Here is a 25,004-nt window from a genome sequence, read left to right on the forward strand (position 1 = left end):
GAATCGAAACATTTTCTATTTTTATACCCAATTAATCAGGTTATAAAGATGAAAAGATTCCCACCCTAGGTAAGCTAACAAAGTAGTTTCAAGTATGTATTTTTCCTAAGGATTCTATAAGTAATAGGAATTTTGAGACACCATTATTTTTGTCTTAAAGATTGTGAAAGATTGCGACTTGCCCTGGTGTATGCATGTGGGCGGAACCTGGAACCCAGTCCCCTGTCTCCTAACTTAGCACACATTCCACTTGACATTGTCCACTTGACATTCTCATTTTTAAACATTACTATTTTAGGATTTTGCAAATTGACTTTTAAAATAAGCTATTTATTAAAAATAAAGATAAATATGTAACACTCTGTTATTTAAATATTTCCATTAGTTTCCCTATCCTTTTCTTAATGGGGTTATCACAGTTCACTAACAGCTGTACTTAGAAGCTGTGCTTTAAAAAACTAAATTTCTTTCTAAACTCTTTCTACAAATCTTGCTATTGTTGGCATGTTTTCACTTTTCCTTCAGACATCCGGGCAGCCTTGCAAGAATAATTTTTCAAGATTTTATTTGGCTGTCAAGAAACTTGAAACAGACTGATAGCTTATTAAACAATACAGGTAGGGTCCATTGTTGTTTTTACTTTAACAGTGGGGTACAAAATCATAAGTCTTTCCAGTATGGAAGAAGACCTTGGGACATGCCTGGGATGCACTTAAATATTTGAGATATTGGCATGGCTCATGTCTATTTACAAAGATTAAAAATTTGTATTAGGATTACAAGATTACAGGCCATATTCCACTTTGTAAAGTACATTGATAGCCTTAAATTCAATCAATAAAACTGTACACTGCAGAAGTGGTCAGAGTAAAAGGAAAGAAGGTCCCCTGTTAGCATATCCTTTCTCTTGGCACCTTTAAAATGATAAACATGAAGATTGGGTATGGCCAGGAAGCTGGGATGTTGTCAGAAAAACACTATCTGAAAAAGCCATGATTAGTGGTGACAGTCAGAAGAATGTTGAAAATCAGGGACAGAGAATTGGCAAAGGTAAAGAGAAAAAATGAAAATTGGTCCTTCACTGCCTCACAGGTAATCTGTGAGGTTATCTTCCTTTACTCATTCTGAAAATCTGTACTGAGCGTCTGCAGTGTGCCAGGCCCAGGGCTGGGAATGAGGAAAACACTCTGCCCTCAGCGGCCCATCTGCCCCTTTGTCTGTGTGGTATGTTTTCTCTCTTCCCTTTATCTTTTTCTATTCCTTCTCTGACATAATCAGGTCCTAGTTGGTATGTGTGCATGCACATGGGTTTTTTTTAATTATGTAATAAAGTTTTAATTCTTTATTTTTCATTAGTTCTTTAGCTACTGTTACAGCAACTTGATTAAATATTAACACAATCATCTAAACTTTGATACTGATTTTTCTAATAGGCAATGTGAACAGATGTTGCTTTTCAAAATAAGAATTGGGCTGGGTATGGTGGCTCAAGCCTGTAATCCTAGCACTCTGGGAGGCCGAGACAGTAGGATCTCTTGAGCTCAGGAGTTCGAGACCAGCTTGAGCAAGAGCAAGACCCCGTCTTTACTAAAGATAGAAAAACTAGTTGGGTGTGGTGGTGCACGCCTGTAGTCCCAGCTGCTCGGGAGGCTGAGGCAGGAGAATTGCCACAGCCCAGGAGTTGGAGGTTGTAGTGAGGTACAGTGATGCCACTGCACTCTAGCCGGGGCAACAGAGTGAGACACTATCTCAAATAATAATAATAATAATAAATAAATAAAGTTAAATTAGGAAAAATACTTAATGGTATTGTTTTCTCCTTTGAGAAAGAAAGTCCTTGAGGGAGAAAGTAAGTTGGCTTTTGGAGGTTTGTGGCTCTCAGTAGAGAATGTGCATTTTGCAAAACGTAGTACCTTTAGTAATCCAAGAATCATTTGAACATATTGGGGACTAAAGATGGAAGCTTAAGGATTAAAATAAAGAATACCTTTTTCAATTAATATATATAGGTAGAAGAAGAGAAGGCACTGTTGTCTGTTGGGTAGATTCCCTGGGGAATAAACAGAAGAGAGGAGTAGGTTGAGAATTTGGCCATCTCGTAACTGGATTTACAGGTATTAATAACATCAGTTAAATGAGTTAAAAGGAATCAACACCAGAAAAGTCATCTAAGGCAAGGCAATCACTGAAGTTTTCATTAGGCAAGCCAGATCAGGTTCTCAGTGGTCAAGCAGTGAGATGCAAGCCAGACTGGGAAGTTAAAGAACAGAGTATCAGGGAGTCAGATAAATAAAGTTTATTCACCATGGGGCTAGTTTTATATATTTATATAATATATATATGAATAGCTATATATCTATTTTAATACATAAAATATGCATGCAGTACAAAATTCAAAAGGTACAGAATAGCCCATAATATGCTGAAATAAAAAAGGAAAAAAAAAGTAAGTCCAGCCTCCCACCCCATTCTACAATCTGAAGTCCCCTTCAGAGGCAACCATTATTAACAATCTTTTATATAGCCTTACAGAAAGTCTTTGTACAAACAAGCAAGTAGTAGTATACATACTTTCTTGATATCCATATACAACTTTTATATTCTTTTTATTGCTTGTATGGTATTTCAACACATGAATGGAGCACACTTACTTTACCTAGTTCCCTGTTATAAGATATTTAGGTCATTGCCAATCTTCTGCTATTACAGACAATGATAGAGTGAATAACCCTATACACGCATCATTTCACACTGAACTAATCATATTGAAAGGACAAATTCCTTATCATGGGATTGCTGGGTTAATGAGTTTGCTCATTTAAAAAAAAATCTTTAATTGTGATAAAATATACTATAAAATTTTAAGTACACAATTGAGTCGTGTTAAGTATATGCACATTGTTGGGCAACTGGTCTCTAGAGCCTTTTCATACGTAAAACTGAAACTCTACCCCTTAAACAGCTCCCCATTTCCCCCTCCCCCTGACACTGGCAACCACCCTCCATTCTACCTTCTGTTTCTATGAATGTGATCACTCTAGATATATCTCCTGTAAGTGGAATCGTACAGTATTTGTCTTTTTGTGAGTGGCTTATTTCACTTAGCATAATGCCACCAAGGTTCATTGGTGTTATAGCATGTGTCAGAATTTCTTTCCTTTTTCAGACTGAATAACATTGTATGTTTATACCGCATTTTGTTTACCTATTCATCCATTGATGAACACTTGGGTTGCTTCCACCTCTTGGCTATATTCACCTCTTGTGAATAGTGCTGCTATGAATGTGGGGATACAAATATATCTTCAAGATCCTGCTTTCAAATTTTTTAGATATATACCCCAAAGTGGAATTGCTGGATGATGGGTTTGTGTATTTAAAATTTCTGTTTCTATTGCCAAGGTACTCTTTATAGAGCTTGTAACAATTTACGTTCTCACCAACATTAAATGAATGTCTCATTACTCATATCAGAATTATGTGCCATCTAACTTTTTGACCTTTGTCTCTCCGATAGGGGGAAAAATGCTATTTCGTTTTACAGACTTTATTTATCTTAAAATAAGTGGAATGGAGCTTCTTTTCATACATTTAAGATATAGTTTAAAATATAGCATATTAATAGAAAATTTGTTTAAAATATAGTATATTAATAGCAAATTTGAGGTACAGGAAGGCCAACAGATCAGGAGATGATTGTCACTGAAGTGACAGTTTATTCCTCACAGCTCCAAGGGAGGGGGCACACCAGGCTGCAGGGGTGGGGAGGGCATCACGTGGGAAAGTACCAGGGTTGGTCAGGAGATGGAGGAAGAGGGAGGATTCTGGGCATAAGCCTTTATTGTGGTTTCCAAAGTAAGGAACAGCCGAGGCAGGGTAAGCAGGCTTAGGATTGGCTAGTTTGAATCATTTCAGTGGGCTCTGGGGCAGAGGGAATGTCCCTAGTTGTCTGGTATCTGGCACTGTGGTGATTAGTGTAGGTGGGGGTATAGGCTCTGGATTAGTCTGCTTTTTAAAAGTGTTGGGGGTGGAGGGGGACACCGATGAGGGAGGCAGGTGACTCAGGCATATTATATTATTGGGTTGTCCAGAACAAGGTGTAACCAGGCCATGCATATAGGGCAGATGTTAAAGCATCAACTCTGCAGAAGCTACACACATGATTAGTACAAAGACCCATTTGTACTTTTTTGTGAATTCTGTTCACATTCTTTTTTTCCATTTTTCTATTGGGCACTTTGTTTTGTTCTTAGAGATGCATAGGAACTCTTCATACATTTAAAAAGTAGGCCTTTGTGCATATATGCAATGCAAAAATTTTTTCAGTTTGTTGGATCTCATTTGAGTTTGTTTATGGTGGTTTTTCCCCATGTGGAAACTTACATTTTTATGTGCTTGAACTTATTGATCTTTTACAGCTTCAGGATTTTGTATTGTACTTAAATAGACCTTTGTTCTTCAGAGGTTGTAAATTTGTTTCCTGTGTTTCTCCTAGTGCCTTGATGGTTTGAGTAATCATATTTTAACCTTTGTTCCATCTGGTATATATACACGTTGGTGTGAGGGGAAACAGAAAGGAGATAGCAGCAGCAAGCTTAGAACCTAATGCCAAGTCCATTATCTTCGGAGGCGAAAGTCCTTTAGCTATTTTCAACCCCTACAAACCCAAGTGGAGTCAAACAGATACATCTGGGTGGCATCAGAAGTATGAAATAAGGGGACATAAGAATTATCTGACATCAAGCCTCAGGCTAAGAAGGTAGGAATTTTGCTGTCTTTAAAGCCACAACTAAGAAGGGACAAGCTCAGAATATCTTACATCTTGATGGCTTGGAGAGAAAACTCGCTGATCAGTGTAAGGTTGGGGAAAAGTGGTTCAGTAAAAGCTGTTCTTAGTTCCAGCTTTGTGCGTTCCGGCTGTGCAGACTTCAGCTGGTCACTCCCATTCTCTGAGCCTCTCTTTACAGTGATGATACATTTCTCAGCTCATCGTCCTTCAGGGCACCTCACTGCTTACCATGGTGGTTTCTCCCTCTTTTTCAATTGCTTTTTACACTTTTATTCTAGTGGAAATCTTACACAAAAACACTATGTATAAAAAACAGATTTGAATGTGGTGGATATAGGAGTAAAGGAGGCAGCTGAAGGCTCCCTGTTCTCTCCCCTTCACCCCTACATCATCTCCCCTTCATCACTGCCAGCCCCGCCACCCCCCACCCCCCACCCCCCGAGGCACCACTGGGGAAACCCCTGCTCTGTACAGATACTTAGTGACTGGAATAAACCTGAGCCTTCTCACTCCCACCTTAAGATCCATCCATCTCAGCACAGCCTAAAGGAAACACAGATCTGCCTGCAGCAAGCCTTGGGAAGTAACGTGGCTGTATTGAAGTCCCCTTTAGGAAATGGAGGCGGGAGTTCCACAGCACATGAAGCGACAAAACTTCCCCAAAGTCCCCATTGCAGCAGATGACTCTCCTATACCCCTCTTACTCCTCTTTAAATCTCCTCCAGAGACTTGCCTTCCCACCCTCGGGCTGGGTTTTCCTCTCTGTATCTCAGCCCATCTTCCCCTTGATATCTTTGGCCTTTTCATTATTTTGTAAAGCCGTCTTCAGAGTTCCTGCCAGATTTCCTTCCCACCCAGTAACACCCCCCCCCGCCACCCCCCCCCCCCCCCCCCCCCCCCCCCCCGTCACCTCACAGGCCAGGCACAGAACCGAGCGACTAATAGGTGGCAGGGGAGACTGTACTTAGGTTTGAAATTTTCCTTGCTTTTTCGTAAGGATTACCACAGTGAAATCCCCTTACTGTCTCCACCATTCCCTTCTTCCTGACTTTACTGTCCCCTGCCACAGAGCCCATGCTCCAGCCGAATTAGATGTAGTATTGTTTTCCTAACTAGCTCCTGATTTTCCACCCTGTGATGCCTTTACTCATCCTGCACCTCGGCCAGGAGTGCTCGCCTCCCCGTTTCTGTGCTCCACAATTCTACCTGTCTCTCAAGGACAGCTCACATCCCATCTTTTTTCTGGAAGCATCTCACTTCCTGACAAAATGTGATCATTTCTGCTTCTGTCATCTGTCTGCATCATACTTGCATTTACCTCATGTCGCTTACTATTTTCTTTCCTGTTTTTTGAGCTAATCTATAGTAGCTTTAGGAACTTCAAGAGCAGGAAGCATATAATATTAACCTTGATGTTCCTTGCAAACTCTTAGCTCACTGTCTTGCAGAAAGCCACTCCAAGATTATCAAAAGAGCAAATGCATCCAGTAATTATCAAAGCCCTCCACTAAAATAATCACACTCCTGAACCATGATTTTAAAAAGCAAATTTAAACTCAGAAAACATTTTTCCTTTTTCTGAATGCATTTCCCACATCAAGTCAGCCTGTGTTCTCAGTGATTTAAATATTTCAAGTTAGAACCATCATGCATCTATTCCAGTTTTGTTTTGTCAGCTTAGCCTCCAAAGGATATGCAATAGAGAGGCAATGATTTTCAAATGTTGTTTTGAAAAATAAAACATGTTTTTTTAAAAGTGAAATTGAAGATGGAGCCCCAAGATATAGAATAAAAGCAGAACTATTCCAATTGAGCAGTGTTTCACACATCACACATTCTCTTGGTTTCTTCCCCAACCCTGCCTCCTTTGGCATTCCAAAAATATGTCTGTAGAACTTCAGGGTCGCGGGGGACACAGTTTGAAAACCTCCACACTAGCAGCTCGGTATGTTAAATACCAACCCTGCATCATCATGAAAGTATTGATTTTTCCTGCCCAACTTCAATAATTATCCATGATATCAGGGCCTTTCTAAATTTCTAACAGTTGGCTTGATCATGTTAAATAATTTTACTCAGTATAGGATAGAAATTAAAAAGTCACCATCACCAACACCATTCATGTAAATGACACATTTTATACGTGTCATTTTTATCTAACAGATGAAAATAAGAACTTAGGGGTTTACATAATAAGTCTTCAGCTTCCAAAGAACTTACAAAGTGCTTTGTGACTGAAGTAGAATATGCTCATCAGTGAATTCTGCCATGTAACCATGGGAGTAAAATAATGTTTGGAGAGCGTAGAGACTTGTTTGCCTTTTCTGTCAGAGTTGTTATAAATTTGACTTAGCTGAAGGAAGAAAATAATTTTTAACCACTAGGTTAAGTAGGGACATTAACACATTTGAAAATATATTAATTTTTGAAATATCTCCTGTCAACAAAATATTACATAATCGTTTTGATAAGATACAAAAAGAGATGTTTACCTTAAACTGAGATATAATTGGAATCATTTTCCACTTCCTAGATTCACGCTGAATGTCAGAGGGATACTACCAAGAATGTCAGGAAGGCTGAAAATGGATAATGGTCTATGAATGATAAGCAATTTATAGATAATAAGGGCCTTTTTTTTTTCCTCAAGGAAGACTTTTAGTGAGTGTAAAGCATTGCCTCCTTACTGCAGCATTAATCAGAACAAACAGATATCACTGGAAATGCTCCTAGGAAAGTGTTCAGCACATGGTTGGCACTCAGCAAGTGACAGCTGCTTAGCATTATTGGTATGTAGAAGCAAGAATCCCCAAACAAAAAATAGGTTACTTAGAGTCACTGAAAAAAATATTACCATTACTGAATGGGAAATAAATACAAGTAAATGATTTTGTGGACTCTTCTTTGATAAACTTTTAAACATAAACACAAATTGCTTGTTTCTTGTAGAAAATGAGAAAACCAATTTCCAGAGATAACTGAACAGATCATGTGTTCCCAAATATGTTGCCCTTTGTAGAAGGCCTTTTGTAATTAGAGAGGCAATTCATCATACACAGTATCATTTTCCTTAATTACCCAGAGAAAATCTTGCATACTAGAAATGAAACTCAGATTTTGAGAATTTAGAAAACTACTATTTTAAGAAGTCTTATTCAAAATACTGTAACAAGCATATAGCACCATGCTATCTATGCACATAGTAGGCAAAAGTGTAAAATATTTATTGGATTCAATATTTAATAGTAATATCAGTTATTTTGAGGGGCTAAGAAAAAAAGACATGTATGTTTATTTTAAAATGTGATTATTTTGTTTCAAAAGGAAAGTATAGAGATTATATATTCTTAGAGGTAAAGTGTAGATTTCCTTCCGAAATGGCTAAGAAAATAATAAGATCTTTTTGAAAGACCATACTGTGAGATGTGGACCACCAATTAGTTAGATCATGGTTTTAATTTTGGCTTCCCCCTGGGACTTAGGTGAGTACAAGTGCAGAGGCAGAATTGAGTATGGGCACAGGGACAGCAGGCTGCTGACTTGACACAGGGACTGTAGAAAGAGCAAAGTCTGGACAGGGTAAAGGGCAGTCATGCTCTGGGATTGTGGAAGAGGAGAGAGGCAATAAAGAAGGAATAGTGCAAGGAATAACAGCAGCATTAATAGCATAGAATTTGTTATGGGAGTTTAAACTATCTAAAGTTCAATTTTATAGCAAGGTATTGTATGTAACATTGATTAAAATTAGCCGTTGGCCCGTGGTGATTTTTGTTGTACTGACTTTTAACTACATGTAAGAGCTGCATATCTGCTTTATTTTGATGGGCAGACTTCCTTGTGTTATAACATATGTGTTACAAATAACATGTATAAGCATGCATGCACAACATATATGCACATGTCCTGTGTGTGGTTTATAAGGGAAATCTACTCGTATGTCATTTCTACTTGAAGCTGGATCTAACATTGAGTGAAAATTGCCAGTCAGATTCATTGATAGCCATTCCAGTGTTAACACTTTGGAAGTTATTAGAAATATGAGATTTAGGTTGCCTCTAACTTGAACAATTTCTTGAAAACATTTGTGAAAGAAACAAGTTTTAAGATCATTAATGTCTCTAAAGAGAAAGGGAGTGAAACTAGTCTCTAACTAAAGGTTTATAATGATAGCAAAGTAGTACCCTAGGTTTTAAATGACCATAAATGATTCTTCAAACTTGGGCAGTACACTGTTGACGAATGAGAAAGGTTTGGTCTGTGGCCTAGTTCATTTCTTTTGCTATATGCATATGAGTATGCACATACATACCCAGGTGCACACATGCACACATGCACACACACACACAGTAACTGCATCCCAACACCCCAACCTCACAAGGTGGTATCTCCCAAAAGGTGCAATATCTAAGGCTTCAATAGGTCATTGCCTTCTTTTACCACTGAAGTGGCTTCCTAAGTCAAGAGCAATATTTTGCAGAATGCCACTGTGTAATACCACAGTGGCTTTTTAAGACATCCAGTAAAGCAACAAAACACTGTTGCTGGCAGAAGCAAGGAAAAGGAAATCCAAATCTAAAATCATCTAGAATAAGTACATATTCCAGGTGAAATAAAACTCTGCCCTCTCCATAAAGAAGCATCCCTGGGTCCTCAAAAGACACGGTTACTGGGTGGGATGCACCTGTGCTGGTTCCTCATCTCCAACCTCTACGCGGTCACCTTGTCCCAGGGCCACCTCTGTGAAAGTCTTTGCTCCATGTACACTTATTTACTAGGTTGTCTCATCTAGTCCCTTGGATTCATTACCATCTGTATCCCAGCAATTCTCAAATGCCTTTCTGAGCCCTCAATGTCTTTCCTGAACTTCAGACATTATGCCTATGTCCATTTGGATGTCTTAAAGCTGTTTGAACTTAGACTGTTCAGACCTCTGATTCCAACCCCCTGCCCCACCCACCCCACCCCACTCACTTTCCGGAAAGGCCCCCCTGCAGATTTCCCCATTTCTGTTATTGGTAGCTCCATCCTTCAAAGTCACTCAGGCTAAAATCTTGTGGTTTTCTACGACACCTCTCATTGTTTTTACTATTTACTGCTGGCTGGCCTTTGATCAGCAAATTTTGTCACCTCTGCCTTCAAAATAGATGCATATCACTGCAACCTTTCATCATTTCTCACCAAGATTATTGCAAATACTATCCAACTGGCATCCTTGCTTCAATCCCTGTCTTTTTACAGTCTATTCTCCACTCAGAAACAAGAGTGATCCCTTTAAAACTGAATGAGATCATGAGCTGCCTCTGCTCAAAACCCTCAAGGATCTTATCTACTCGGAGTAAAAGGCACAATCCTTACCATGGCTCACAAGGCCTAGATGATCTGGCACCCCACCCCTTGTCCCTCCCCCACCCCCAAGCTCTCTCTGATCTCCTATACCCTCACCACCCCAGAGGCTCTGCTTTTTACCCATGGGCCTCTTTGCTGACCCTCAAACATGCCATCCACTCCCTCGACTCTGGGCTTCCGCGTCTGATGCTCCCTTTGCTCGGAACACGCTCATCCTGGTGATCTGCGGGGCTCGCACGCTCATTTCTTTAGGTCTCTGTTCAAACGCCACCTCCACAAAGAGGCTTCTCCTGACTGCTCTGTATGAAATAGCACCCCCTTCTCTAGCACTCCCTTATCCTACTTAATTATCCATGGTATTTTTCATATTTATTTATTTGTCTCCTTTGGTAAAATGGAAACTCCATGAGTATAGGATTTTTGTCTGTGTTGGTCACTGCTATATCTCCAGCCTCCTAGAAGACTGACTGGCATGTGGTTTACACTCAATAAATACTTTTTGAATGGCTTAAAGCTCAATTTACCCCAGCATTTCTATCTCCATGAGTCTTTGAATTCTAAGCCATCTCTGGCTTTTCAACTTTAGTGAGCATGAGCGGCTATTGAATCTAGGTTTGTGTTAACTAAATAAGCAAACTATTAGAAACAAACATGTCTGCTCAAGCTAGCCTGTTAAATTCATAATTTCTAGTAAATATGCTTATATCAATAAATTCAGTCATATCTAAAATTGTTTCTTCTTCCTTGGTCAGGCAACTTCAGTCTGTCTCTACATGTCTTCCCCAGCCTTCTGCTAATATAAATTAGCAAAAGTTTCTCCTCCAATTTGACTGTATAATTGATACCAGGGCTTGCCTTGATTACAGATCTGTAGATGCTGAGGAGTGGGATGGAGGAGTCTAAAGGAGAATTAGGAGTGGTTCCTCAGGAATGAAAGCAACAGTGTCTTCCAGCAAGAGAAGAGCCCTTTCAAACACTGGGAGAGGAACAACTTCAAGGAGCAAGGAAGGTTCCATTTGGAAAGTCAGGGTACTTGGAGTTTTCCAAGTACTCCCATTTCTCCTCATTTCCTCTTTCCAATCAGTAAACAAAGGAGACCTGGCAAGGCTATGATTTCGTAGACGTTGCAATTTGGCAACACACAGAATGAAATGAGAGCTTGGAACCGGCCACCTCAGCTCCCTGGGGAGAGGGAGGAGATTGAAACTGAAGGTGGTTTGCAAAGGGATCTTGAGTCTAATCTATAATTTTTTTAAAAAAATTAAAAGATTCATGGATTTTTATATTAAAATTAATTTCAAAATTACAATATAGTGTAAGTAGTATGAAAAATGCTGCTTTTTTCTTTAGGAACTCAGGTGGAACAATCACTGTTCAGCCTGGTACAGCCATCTGCCCCTGTGTACTGCATGCTGTAGGAACTTAACTCTTGTTTATATCAATTAGCCTATAGTAAAATTGGTTTTGTTATGCAGTACATCGTTTCACTTAAAGTTGCAGTTCCTAAGAACCTATTGACAATGTTAAGTGAGAACTTACTGTATCTGATCCTCTCTTGCTGTGGTCTTATCTGGCGTCAATCACATCTCATCTGTGTTCACAATCATTCAAATCCTAGATTTGGTACCCACTCCTTTCCCAATTATACCTCTGGCTTCTTTAGACTATAGCTCTTCCTCTAGGCAACATATTGTTAACTACTTGGAGTAACAATACTCCCATCTCAAATCTCCTTTACTCCTATTCAAACAGACTGATTTCAGGGGAGAACCTAGACAATTATTGAATGATGTAATGTATAATAAGGAATATACAGAATGTATATGATCAAAGAAGAGAGGTGCCAAACATCACCTCATATCATCAGGGAAGTCTGCCTAGAAGAGATAACAGCAGGAGGGAGTGGGGAGGAACACTTTAAATACATATGTATGTTCTAGGTGCTTTACATATGTTATTTCATTTAATCCTCTAAATAACTCCATCAGGCAGATTCTATTATTGTCCCTATCTTATTATTGAAGGAACCAAAGAGCATTAAGATTGAATGACTTGCCCGTGATCATACAGCTTGCAAATAGTGGAACTGAAATTCAACTAGGAAGTTTGGCTCCTGAGTCCCTGCTCTTAATCATGGGTGATAAAATAAGACCCAGTGGGGGTCAAGGATGGCATCTATCAGGACCAAGGGGACAGTACTTGCAAAGTAGTGAAGCCGAGAGAAAACATGGTTGGTTTGAGCATAACCATGCATTTGGAATGGCAGGAGTGTGAGTAATGGAAGAAATCAGTTCGTGGACAAGTGGGTTATTTGATGGATTTTATCTTACAGGAAATAGGAGTAGTTGAAAGTCCTAAGCAGGACGATAAAATGATCAAAATTGTATTTTTGAATGATCTTTCTGCAAGTGATGTGAAAGATGGACAGGAATAAGCTACTATTAGGAAGCATTTGCATTATCCTAAGGAGATGATGAGGGTTAACCAGAGCAGCAACAATGATGATGGAAAAAGAGGAAATGGAATTGAATGCCACAAAATGAAACTGAAACTTTTGTGTTTTAGATGTTTCAACAGTATTCTAGAGGGAAATAAGACCATAGCGTTCCAATATTTGCTTCTATCTTCCGGTTAATGAAACAGTATTCGTTAAAGTCTTCAAAGAGTCAAGGATATTGTCTAGATTAAGTAAATACATAAATATCTTACAGATAACTTTTCAGATAAGAGTAAATACATAAATATCTTACAAACAATAATATTTAATGTTTCCACATTGAAGAATAAAAAGATATGAAGACTAAATCTTTTATTTTACAAAGTTTTAAAAAGACATGAAACATAAACCTAATTATACGTAAAAAAGAAAACCATTTTAAACAAGAGCTTATTGTGATGATATTACCTATCACTTTTACCTTGAAAACCTTTTCTTGGGTAGCTATTCAAAAGTAAGGACCAGCAAATTTTATTGCTCAGATACTTCTTATGTTTTGTATATGTAAGCTTGTTATTTATTGGACAGATGTGTCATTAATCCATTTGGAATGTTACTACTTACAAGTAAAATTTGACTTTTTTCACAATTATAGGTAAATCAGCTCCACCTGGAATTTCTATAGATCCAGTTTCAGTAAATATTTTCAAAGAATGATAATATTTAGAAATAAAGTCTTAATTAACATAACAAATATTAGCCATCAAATGGAACCAAGATAAGACTCTAAACATTATGTTTGTAAATAGTCAATCCACATTTATTAATATTAGCATGTATTAGTGAATAGTTATGTTAAAGGCAAAAGACTCTCTCAGATACAATCTGTTTCCATGAACATGTTAAAGATGGTATCAAAGTCTAGAATATATTTTATACTGAGTGACATGAAATGATTCTGAAAAGCAATTTCTACGTTACAGAATTTATTAGAAAAGTGACATAAAAGTATAATGGAAAATAAAATTTTGATCCTTTGAATAAGGAAAGGATCCATCCCTATCTGGAAAGACAGAACAACAAGCTTTTGAATATTTACGTGGATTAATGAATTATTTGCCAAATTCTCCTGAAATGATACCTAGTTCCCATTAAATCAATATACACTCTGTATATGAGCATATATTTTTTAGAACTTTATCTTGTGATAAGTCCATTTTTGATCACAGAATTTACTTATACATATATTTATAATTATATAGAGTAAATGAAAATGCCCTTATTGGAAACAAATACACTGTATAATATCAAAATTTTTTTAGTCTTTTTTAAAAAGCAAAAAAAAAGAGAAAATCAGTTACATCATTTACATTTGGTATCCCACTTAGTAGATACACAGTCTTTGAAATCTATATTTTACATTTTGGTCATTTAATTCTATTTCCATTTCTCTTTAACATTTTTTAATAGTATTCATAATAACTTAATTTTCATGTTTACCTGAAAACCTGTGTGTTATATATTTTTAAAGGAATATCTTGCTTCTTTTCGATTAAAACTTTCTATTAGGGATTAATATTTGAAAAATTAATTTGTTATCTGAAGCAACTGTCCTCCTTAATCATTTTCAAATAACGAGTAAAGATGCATCTTTGTAAGTATATTTTAAACCTGGTTAGTGTATTAGAAACAGACACCAGAAATTAAAGATAAGATTTATTGCTATGACTCACATACAGTACAGTGAGTTACTTCAAATTTTACTCTAGAGTTTTTTTAAACATGCAGAATACGGCTGTTCTCTCAGAAATGATCCATTTTTATAATAATGAAATTAAACATTTTTTATCATTTTTTAATATGATACTTAGCATCCCAGAATTAATGAATTATAAAAGCTACAGATACTTTGGTTAGAAAAATAAATACCTATCTTTCATTTCTGATAGTAAAATAGTCAATCCACCAGTTAGGGTTGCAACATATAATATTTTAACTATTCTGTGTGTTTTAAAATTCATGTTTTCAATAAATACATTTATCTGTTTGTCCTAGAAAACTTAGCTTTCTATGAAGTAAACCACTTAATGATATTATTGCTTTGGATATAAAATTGGCCTTCAGAGTATTATAGCCTATAAATAAATGAATTCCCCACCCACACCTGGCCCCACAAAAGAAAGCCTACCAGTAGTCTAGCACAGTAGTGAACAATTTTAAATTAACAACTGTTGTTCAAGCAGAGGAAGCTAATTTTCATGTTAAAGCAGTTTTCAACAATCAAACATCTGAATTATAAACAATGGATTACATTTAAACCATGGTCTTTAAGGTTACACTATTTCCTAAATGCTTTTATGGGTGACACGAAGCTACCACAGTTTAAAATATTTCAAATGACAAATATTTTACATTTCATCAATAATATATGAACAGCTTTAATTCTGTATATTATTTCCCTTAATCTGGGAACGAAAATGCTATTATAGGGTCTTCCTGACCCAGAGTAAATACCATAAATTGAGTCAGTTTATCTCAGATAGAAGATTATCCAAATAATTGTAGCTTGAAAAGATGTGCTTAAGTCACAGCCTAAGTTCAGATTATTTGTGTAGAATCTAGCCTGCTGAATAAACACTATTTTTAATTGTAGCCAGCAATACAAGTAATAGAAAAGTTTTCAATTAATAGAAACGAAAAGAATTATAAATCTAATGTATAATTCTCAACATTCCCAATTGCTTGCAAGTTTTCACTGGATAACAGCTTAATGGCAAAAAAGGACTCCTTTAAAATGTATTATTTTTCAGCTTTATTTCAAATGCTTTGCAGCATAAGAAGCTACTACTCAGAGGTAAATTTTTACCTCTGAGCCATGGAAAAAGAATACAAAACAAGGCATATTCTAAACTGCTTAAATAATTGATTGCCCTATTAGGTAATGAATACCTGGAGGCATGAGCGCTAGCAATTTATGGCTTAAAGTGCTTGGGTCTAATCATCATTTTGGCCTCTTTGAAGGAGGACTTATAGCCACCAGGGTGTGCCTCACTGATACCAGGCCAGGTGCCCCAGAAAATCCCATTGCGGACACCTCTGTATTTTTGGTGATAATATTTGCCATTTAAATTTGCAGAAAGACATGCATCAAACCACCAGCCTGAACTGTAGTAGAGCCCACAGTTCCCAGAAGGATATCGATCATTGTCTTTGTCTGGGGTGGTGAAAAACTTGAGATCATGGTTGTAATGTTTATTGAAACGTAAGGCATCGCCAGCGGTGCCGTTATAGTTACCAACGTGTAAACGGTATTTCAGAAACTCGTTAGCCACATAAAACTGATCATACAAGGCGTAGAGTTTAACACCATTAAAATCTTCAAGATCTATTCTCAGAATCATTTCCTTACTCTTAGTCAGAAGATGAATTTTATCGTTGCCCAGCCAAAATTCTCTTCTGAGGTTTCCGAAGCCTGCTTTGTAGTCTCGCCACGTCCTGGTGAAGTTGGTGCTTCCGTCGAGACGCGCCTGCAGCACAGTCCAGCCTCCCCCCTGGGTCTCCATGTCGCAGAAAACCTCAAAGCTACTGTTTTTGGGGTCAGGCGTTACTCTGTAGGTCTCACTGCTCCTTTTGCCTATTGCGTAGTAGTCAGAACAATCTTTATATATTAGATGTTGAACTGAAGGGGGAAGAAAAGAAGGCATTGGATTTTGTTAAGAAAAACTATACATCCAAAGAATTCTTTACACGTACAAAAGCGGCTTGGTAATTCAATCAATGGCAATAATGAAACTTTCCTCTGCTAAATGTACTTGAATCTGTTTAGCAAATGCTTGTGAAGGCCTCAGAACAAGAATCTGACATTAAAAAGCAGAAAGGGCCCTCCTAATATACTCTTGGTTGGTACTAATAGTGACAACATCAACAACAAACAACAAGAAAAAGATAAGTAAAAGTCATAGTTTTAGTAAGTTACTATATTTAGTGAGGGTTACCTATATGTTCTAGTCTAGGCACTCTACCAAAGATTGGATAACATTTTCTCAGTTAATGTGCACATCAGCCTTATGATGTAAGTATTCTTACTAATCTGCAGGTGAGAATATTTAGGCTTAAAGGGGATCAGTGGCTTGCCCAAGTTCACACAAGCATTGAGTGGCAGAGCCAGGACATGAACTTAGATCTGGTTGGCAGCAAAGCTTATTTTCATAAACATTATATTCCTTGGTCTTAAAATTCAGATGATACCAACTATCCTAGAATTGCATTCCATGCATACAGAGGAAACACAGACTTCTATTTCCTTTCACCTAAATGGGCTGATAGTCTCTGCTGTAGGAAAGTTGGATAGGATATGTTCCAAGTGATGCATTAAAATTCTAATGTGCAGCATTGATCATAAATTCACATTTACTTGACAACTATATAAAGAAGCTCAAGTGAAATCTTTCTTCAATAATATATCAATATTCTTGTTCTGAATTTAATTACCCAGGAAAGTATTTAGCCACTATTTCACATGTTTGGTTTCTAGAAAGAAATGGCAGGTGATTATGTTCAGAATGAGTGTAATAATCAGTTAACAGAGTTCTGTAGGAATCAAGGCAGGTATTTACTGCCAGATAATTTTTATAAAAATTTGTGACAGATAAGGTAATTTTAATATAAGAATACCATAAGTCACAAAAATCTATTCATGTATATTTAGAACTCAGAATATTCAGGTATTTCCCAAAAACTTTAAGGAGAAAAATAGAATAATAGTCTTGTTAATATCATCATATGTTGTTACGCACCATCAAATCTAACGTGCACCCAGTGATGTCTCCTAAAATGTGGACCTCTGATTTGCAATGTGCAGGGTACATGGAGGTACAGGCTGCCAGGGTTGTTAACAGTGTTCGTTGGAACCAGGGCCCACTTTCACTGGCAGATTCCCTGGGGGTGGAGCATGCCTGAGGTACTTGCTCCAGTGAAAGTGATCTCTACATGTCCCTTCCACCTCACATTTATGGTAAGTAGAGGTCTAACGCAGAGATGGCTTTCCAAAGTGTAACAAGACCATCTGCAGCAGTCCCAGGAACTCAGGTGGAAAGCCATGGTTTGGGGGAACCAATGTCACTGTTAGTTCATGGGCAGAGTAGGTAGTTAGGTCTGTGGTCCTTCACATATATTTATTAAAGTTAATTCAAGTCACTTAGATGGTGAGGATGAGTTCTATTTTTATATCCTTGAATTCTAGCTTAAGGTAAAAGAGATAGAAATAAAAATGTACTCCTTCCCTTAAGTGGCATGCCAAAACTCTCCCCTTAAAACATTTTTCTGCCACTAGTTCTCAAAGCAAAAAGTTTTATACCCACATGAAGCTGATTTTATTCCATCTATACAATCTCTCATTTTTATAGATATGTGGGATTATGAACTACAGATTACTTTCCAAAATCTTTCAAGAGGGACTTGTCCTTTTCTCGATGCCAACCATAAGAAAAACTGATTTCCAATGAACAAAGCACAACTGCGAACACTGCCTTATCTTTATTGTTTTCAAACACCTTAGTGAAGAGATAGATAAGTTAAATGTACTAAAACATTAAGAAAGTCTCTTTCTCCCCCCCCCACTGCCCCCACCCCCTCCTTCTGCTTGTGTGTCGGTCTGGCATTAGTAAATAAAATCTTGAAAGTGCTTTCTTATGGTTACAGAACTAATCATGATTTTTATAATTAGGTCACATGTCATTTCTACGGTCACATTGAGAAGATATGTTTTTCCTGTACACCTTGATGAATAAAAGGCTTATTGAATCTGTCATCTAGTTAACTTATATTCTCAGGTTAATGTTTATAGATACTGTCTAGCCATATAACATCTATGAACAAATGATAAGAAAACATTATTATACATACCTGGACGTGACTGTATTTGTTCTTGGCTGGGACACTTGGAACATTTGCCATCCAAACTATTGACAACAAATGTTAGATTTGCCACTTTGCTATCAACATAATTTTCTATGTTGTTCATATTTACAAGATTCAGCTTCTCCAGGCGACCGTGAAGTACGTCGATCTCCTGTTTTGCATTCTTTAGTTCAGAGGACAGCTTGTTAACCTCGCTCTCTAGTTCTCTAACTCTGTTATTCTCAGCCTCTCCCGGGGTTCCCGTGCCGGGTACCAGCAGTCCAGCCCTGCCTGGATCTCGGTTGTCGTCAGCCTGCAGTTTGCAGTCTTGGCAAGATTTCTTTAGGGTATTTACGATTTCCTTGAGGTTCTGGACTTCTTTGAACACCTCCTCGATCCTGCCGAACTGCTTCGGGAGCTGAATAGTCAGCGGGGGCAGGTTCACCTGGTAGGGGCACTCCCCTCCCTCGTCGCATTTGCCCCTGCTTTCTAGTCTCACCGGGCAGGTGTCCTGTGCTCTTCCGTCTTTAATTTCCTCTGTTTCATTGTTGGCCACCACCAGAACACCGTAGGTGGCAAGGACAGCTGAGCTCAGCCAGCACCAGCCAGCTAGCTTCATCTCCGCGGCGCCGCTCGCCCCAGCAGGGAGCCAGCAGCGCTGCAGCCGCTTTAATAGCCGCAGCTGCCTGAGTCAGGCTTTCTGCGTTCCCAGAAAAGGGCGGGAGCGTTTGCATCACAAGTTGCAGAAACGCACAGGAAGAAGAGGTCGTCCTCATCGAATGCACTTTTGCCAAAAAAAAAAAAAAAACTGTAATTTAGTCTCAATCAAAATAATATGCATCAGAATTATTGTAGCCAAGTCGGATGCACATACTCAATAACATTCACATTCATGATTTATAAAGCACAAGAAAAGTCTTGCATTTCGAAAACAATTTGGTATACGTATGTTTGAAGTAAATCATTTAATTATACTTAACTCTGTTGGAAAAATAGTTCTTAGAGATTATAATTAATGTGCTGATTATCCAAACTGTTTGAAGAACAGAAATGTTACTGAAATAGAAACAGTCCTTTTTCCTTCTTAGAAGGGCACATTGAGGAACCTGTATTTTCTGCTCGTTGGACTTTCAGGTGAAATCTTAAACACTTTTAAAAGTTTCTAAATATAACAAAGTGCACCTTTCTGAGTCTTGCAATGGACTTTGACTTCATCTATTTGAAAAAGAAGAAAACTAGTAGAGGAAAAGAGTGCTGCTTTCTTTTCCTTTAACCATAGGGTAGTGTACATAAATATCCAATTGCCTAAAACATATTTAAAAGCACATCATTGTCTTCCATCAACACCAGCAGCTGCCTCCTTTGCCCGTCACCATTCTCTAATTGTACTGGCATCTCTGAGCCGTTCAGTTTCTGTTCTGACGTTTCTCCCTCCCATGGCAGGCCAGACAGGCAGGCCTCTTACTTCTGTCCCCACCTGCTCTCTAGGCCACTTGGTATATCGCCTTGTTCAAAACATGTCAGCACTAGTGACAGTTTCCAAACTTTTCTCCTCAGAGACTGAGGAGAGGAAGGGGGACCGGCTTCAGTTGGAGAAACCACCTCCTTTTAATGCATATCAACATCTCATGTCAGATGTCTTATTAAAGAAGGATTTTATTGCTTTAAAAATAATTTCAAAATGACTGACATGGATAAAAATCCAAATTCTTTATTGTATTACTTAAAACACTCTGTAATCTATCTCATGTTTGTTTCTTTAACCCAATTTCCTGTGACTTTTCCATATACCCCCTTCATTCTAGCCAAACCCTATTCGTGTTCTTGAAGTGTAGCAGGCTCACTTCAAGCTCCCATGACTGTATCTAGAATACTCAGGAGACCTGGCTTCCAACCCCGGCTCTACCTCTGATTGTAAATATAGATCATTAACTTTACTGAGCCTTTGTTCTTGCACCTGTAGCAGAGGAATTTATCTATTCTTCCTTCATACAGGAATGACAGTTACAAAAACTTTGAGTGCTTACGGGGAAAAAAAATGCATTATATAAATGTGACATTCTTTCCAAACACATTTGTCAAACAAATTCTACACACCTTATGACTCATTTTCCTCCATCTTTTTACAGCATTTTAAAAATCATTTGTTTTTCTTCATTCCATTCAATGTATTCAAACCAATTTTAGACAATTTTTAACTCTCCAGCTAAAAATATCTACTTAATTTCCTAATTTCATTTCTCTCTCCTCACCCACTTTCAAGCTGTGATACACCCCCATTGTGAGGTGAGAAATAAATGATTAGATAATTTTAGAAAGAGAATGGTGATAATATAGGTTAAAATATTTTATAAAAGGGAAATATATAGGAGTGATGTTTAGTTTCTGGTACTTTATTAAATGCTCTAGACTGGTTAGGATATAAATCTTTATATTCAGTTAGTCGAGTATTAAGGCTCTCCTGTGTGCTCAGCACTGTGCTATAGCATATGTAAGATGCATGCCACAGCTGCTTTCATTCACTCATTCATTTATTCCTTCATTATATATTGACTAGGCACCCTCTGCATGTGAGATTCTATTCTAGGAACTTGGGCTATGCTAGCAAACAAACCAGACAAAAATCCCTTTTTCCTTCATAGAAAGAGGCATTGAGGACCTTGTATTTCCTTCATAATGGACTTGCATGTGAAATCCTAAGCACTTTTAAAAGTTTCTAAACCTAACAGAAGTGCAACTTTCTGACTCTCTTGTACTTTGGAGTCGTTCTTTAAATCGGAGATTTGCTTTCCAAGCACTGCTGCTGATTCTTGAGCTCTGCACACTGCCCTTAGCCAAGGGCCAGTGGCATAGTTCCACCTAAAAAGCTTGGATGTACTTGGGGAACTGGCTCTTGTCCTTTCAGGATCCATAGGAAATTCCCCAAGTAAAGGTAGAGAACTGCTCTATTAACCAGTTTGATCGACACATAGTAAGTCATCCTCTGGGTTTTCAATTTAAAAAAATCATTAGCCGGTGACTACAAGGCAGATGCTAAGTGACTACCACATGAGAGAGGCTCAACTCGCCTGATGAGTTTATAACCCACGGGAGCAGAAAGTGTTGTGCTATCTCTACAATTACTACTTGCACTTGCAGATGAGCAAAGGACTCAGAGCAGTCAATGACTTGCCTGGTCATTTAACAGTTTTTAGTTTTGGTTTAACAGTTTTTAAGAGACAGAGCTGGAATTTGAATCTGCATCTGACTCCAAAGTTTACGTCTTTTCTCTTGTTCCACGCTGTCACATAGGAGGAAAGATAATATGGGGAAGATATATTAGAACCGTGTGGAGAGCCTGGTACGTACATCAATGCTTAGATCCATGGGAAGACACTGAAGGTTTTTGAGCAACGAAAATAGAATCCTGTTTTCCACCCCTGGGACGACCTTTAGGAGTGAATCTTTGCTAGAAACTAGTGGGAAGTGGTGTTCTAGGTGAGAGGCAGTAGTGAGGCAGCAGGCACCAGGTGAGACGTGAACCAGCATGGTGGCAGGAGGGTGGTAAAGGGGATGAAGATGTTATTGCCAGGGAGTGGTAGAAGCCATAGGATCAGGTGAGCCATTAAAAAATGGAAGGAGGGGAGAATGGAAGGAGAGCTCTGAAGTATGACTCTGATTGCAGTTAAGTAATGTCATGGTAATGGTGGAGAGGGAACGGTAGGTTTGGGAGAGTGTAGTATTTCCATTTTCAGTACATTGAATTTTAATCATTGACAGCCCACCAAATAGAAATAACTAGGAAAACAGCTGGGCCTCTGGGTATGAAAATCAGCACAGAATAGATGTAGATGTCAATTTGAAATCACAGGAACCAAAAGGATGGTCAAAGAAATAGGACGAAAACCAGGAGAGGACAGGAGAGCCATGAACACCAGGGGAGGTGATTTCAGGAAGGAAGAGGCCATCAGAAAATCAAAACCTGAAGAGCTGACTTCCTTGTCCTTGAGTCCTGTGGAATTCCCATCCTCTGACTTTGTCTCCTCCCTCTTGCTGAAAGCCTTTCTGGATTCTTTTATGCTAAGCTGCCCTGACTCCTAGTATTGGCTACTGATTCCTCATGGCAATATCAGAATCTTCCTTTCTATCCCAAATCTGCCCTCAATGCAGCACTGACACATTATATTCACTCATGGATATATTTTTTTTAAATCTAAACAAATTGTTTGATACCAAAACATGGTGGGATTTTCAAGTAGCAAGATTTGTTTCTATAAGTCATGTATGAAAATTACTTTGATTAGGCTAAATTCACAACATGTTTGGACTTTTTTTAATACAAAGTATATTTAAGAGAGAATCTGCATTGTCTATACCTCAGATTCCTAAAATAAATTTTTGTTTCCCCTAATATAGTTTTAAAGAAATCCTTTATATTTCTATTTGTACCAAAGAAAGTAAATAAATTTAACAACAATTGTTATTTGTAGTATTGAGATCTTTTCATTGATATTAAGCTTATTAATTTAACATATTTGTGGTTTCTGATTTATTAAGTTCAGGAACCTTTGATTGTTCCTTAGGGAGTATGTGCTTTTCTGATAAGAAAATTAAAACATTCACTTTTTAAACTACTTGATTTGAAATGTCAACAGTAAATGATGTTTACTTTAATATTCCCTAGAGGTCTTAGTCCTTATTCATCATAAATTTCATGGGAAGAACTTTAAACAAAATCATGATATCAGCAACCCAGAGAGAGAGATCAAGAATTGTCTGATTTTAGTTAAAGCTAGAATAATAGTTGGTAGGTTCTTTGGTATGTCTTGCTTCATTCTGGCATAGATGAAGTGCTTCATTCTGGCATAGATGAAGAGATTCAGACTAGAAATCCCTGCAGTATGGACCTACCATGAAATATCTATTATGTGAATCCTTAAGGCTTCTAGACCAACTGAAGTATAGGGCAGAAACAGCCAAATCCACTAATCCACTATTAATGAGACCACAGAACATACAGTTATTTGATGTGCTGAAGCCCAAGTCTTCAGTGGGGGTATCTAGGGATTCTCAGGTGAGAATTTATAGAACTAGCAACAAAAATAAACAAATGGGACCTGATCAAATCAAAAAGCTTCTGCGCAGCCAAAGAAACTATCATTAGAACAAATAGACAACCTACAGAATGGGAAAAAATATTTGCTTTCTACACATCTGATAAAGATCTGATAATAAGAATCTATATAGAACTTAAGAAAATCAACAAGAAAAAATCAAACAAGCCCATCAATAAAAATGGGCAACAGAAACTTTTCAAAAGAAGACAGATTAATGGCCAGCCAAACATATGAAAAAGTGTTCAACATCTCTAATCATTAGGGAAATGGCAAATCAAAACTACAATGAGATGTCACCTAAGTCCAGTAAGAATGGCCCTTATCAAAAGGCCCAAAATAACAAATGCTGGTGTGGATGTGGAGAGATAGGAACACTCTTATACTGCTGGTGGGACTGCTAATTAGTACAACCCCTGTGGAAAGTAATTTGGAGATAACTCAAAGAGCTAAAAATAGAAATACCATTTGATCCAGCAATCCCACTACTAGGCATCTACCCAAAGGAAAAAAAGACATTTTCTGTAATAAAGACATCTGCACTCAAATGTTTATAGCAGCACAATTTACAATTGCAAAGATGTGGAAACAACCCAAACGCCCATCAATACATGAGTGGATTAATAAAATGTGGTATATGTATACTATGGAATACTACTCAACTACAAAAAACAATGGTGATCTAGCACCTCTTATATTATCCTGGATAGAGATTGAGCCCATCCTTTGAAGTGAGGTATCACAAGGATAGAAAAACATGCACCACATGTACTCGCCATCAAATTGGTACTAACTGCCCAACACTAAGTAGTTCACATGGTAGTGATACTCACTGGGTGCCAGTCAGGGTGGGGTGGGGGAGATAATTCACAACTAATGGAAGCAGAAAGCACTGTATGGGGGGAGGGACACACTTGTAGCCCTGGCTTGGATGGGACAAACAGCATTACATGTAACCAAAATGTTTGTACTCCCATAATATCCTGAATAAATAAATAAATAAATAAAAAGAAATTTACAAACATCAAAAAAAAAAAAAGAACTTATAGAACTGGAATATTCTACCAGAGTCTTGGAATGTCCATCAGTCAATATCTGTCAACAAGATCTTTTTGTTACGTACTCCACACCAAACCAGGGATCATGGAGGATCCAAGAATTTCATGGAACATGGCATCTAACTTTACTGTCATCTCCATAAATTTTTAGAGACTTAGAAAGTTTTATATAACCAATGTTTAGGAAACAAAATATATTTACCTTTATTTCTTGTATTGGAGATTGACCTTAAGTTTCTTTTCATATTCCTAAAACAAAACAATAAAGTCAAAGAAATTAGAAAAATCAAATTGTGGCTTTCTGAATTTTGCCTTCGTTTTTCATTATGAATGGTAGTTATTTTATATAAAGTCAGCATGAATTCTGAATTAGCAAATACTGA

At 37.7% G+C, this 25,004-nt stretch overlaps 2 protein-coding genes across 4 annotated transcripts in view; one reads left to right on the forward strand and one right to left on the reverse strand.

The window, feature by feature from the left end:
* The window catches only part of CCDC146 (coiled-coil domain containing 146), a 192,583-nt gene that overhangs the window by 75,709 nt on the left and 91,870 nt on the right, over positions 1-25,004 (forward strand). The window lies entirely within an intron of this gene.
* Positions 12,930-19,174, reverse strand: FGL2 (fibrinogen like 2). Its single transcript, XM_045564303.1, has 2 exons — positions 18,477-19,174; positions 12,930-16,251 (listed from the first exon to the last, which is right to left on the reverse strand). Exons 1-2 carry the CDS (start codon positions 19,087-19,089, stop codon positions 15,545-15,547), a joined length of 1,320 nt encoding a protein of 439 aa, XP_045420259.1. The 5' UTR covers positions 19,090-19,174; the 3' UTR covers positions 12,930-15,544.

The sequence above is a fragment of the Lemur catta genome, chromosome 11, assembly GCF_020740605.2.
Source record: "Lemur catta isolate mLemCat1 chromosome 11, mLemCat1.pri, whole genome shotgun sequence".
Lineage (NCBI taxonomy): Eukaryota > Metazoa > Chordata > Mammalia > Primates > Lemuridae > Lemur > Lemur catta.

Coding starts and splice junctions, on each gene's coding strand:
- FGL2 (XM_045564303.1), bottom strand. CDS start 19,089: ATGAAGCTAGCTGGCTGGTGCTGGCTGAGCTCAGCTGTCCTTGCCACC. Junction 16,252..18,476: donor ACAAATACAGTCACGTCCAG/GTATGTATAATA, acceptor TTCCCCCTTCAG/TTCAACATCTAATATATAAA.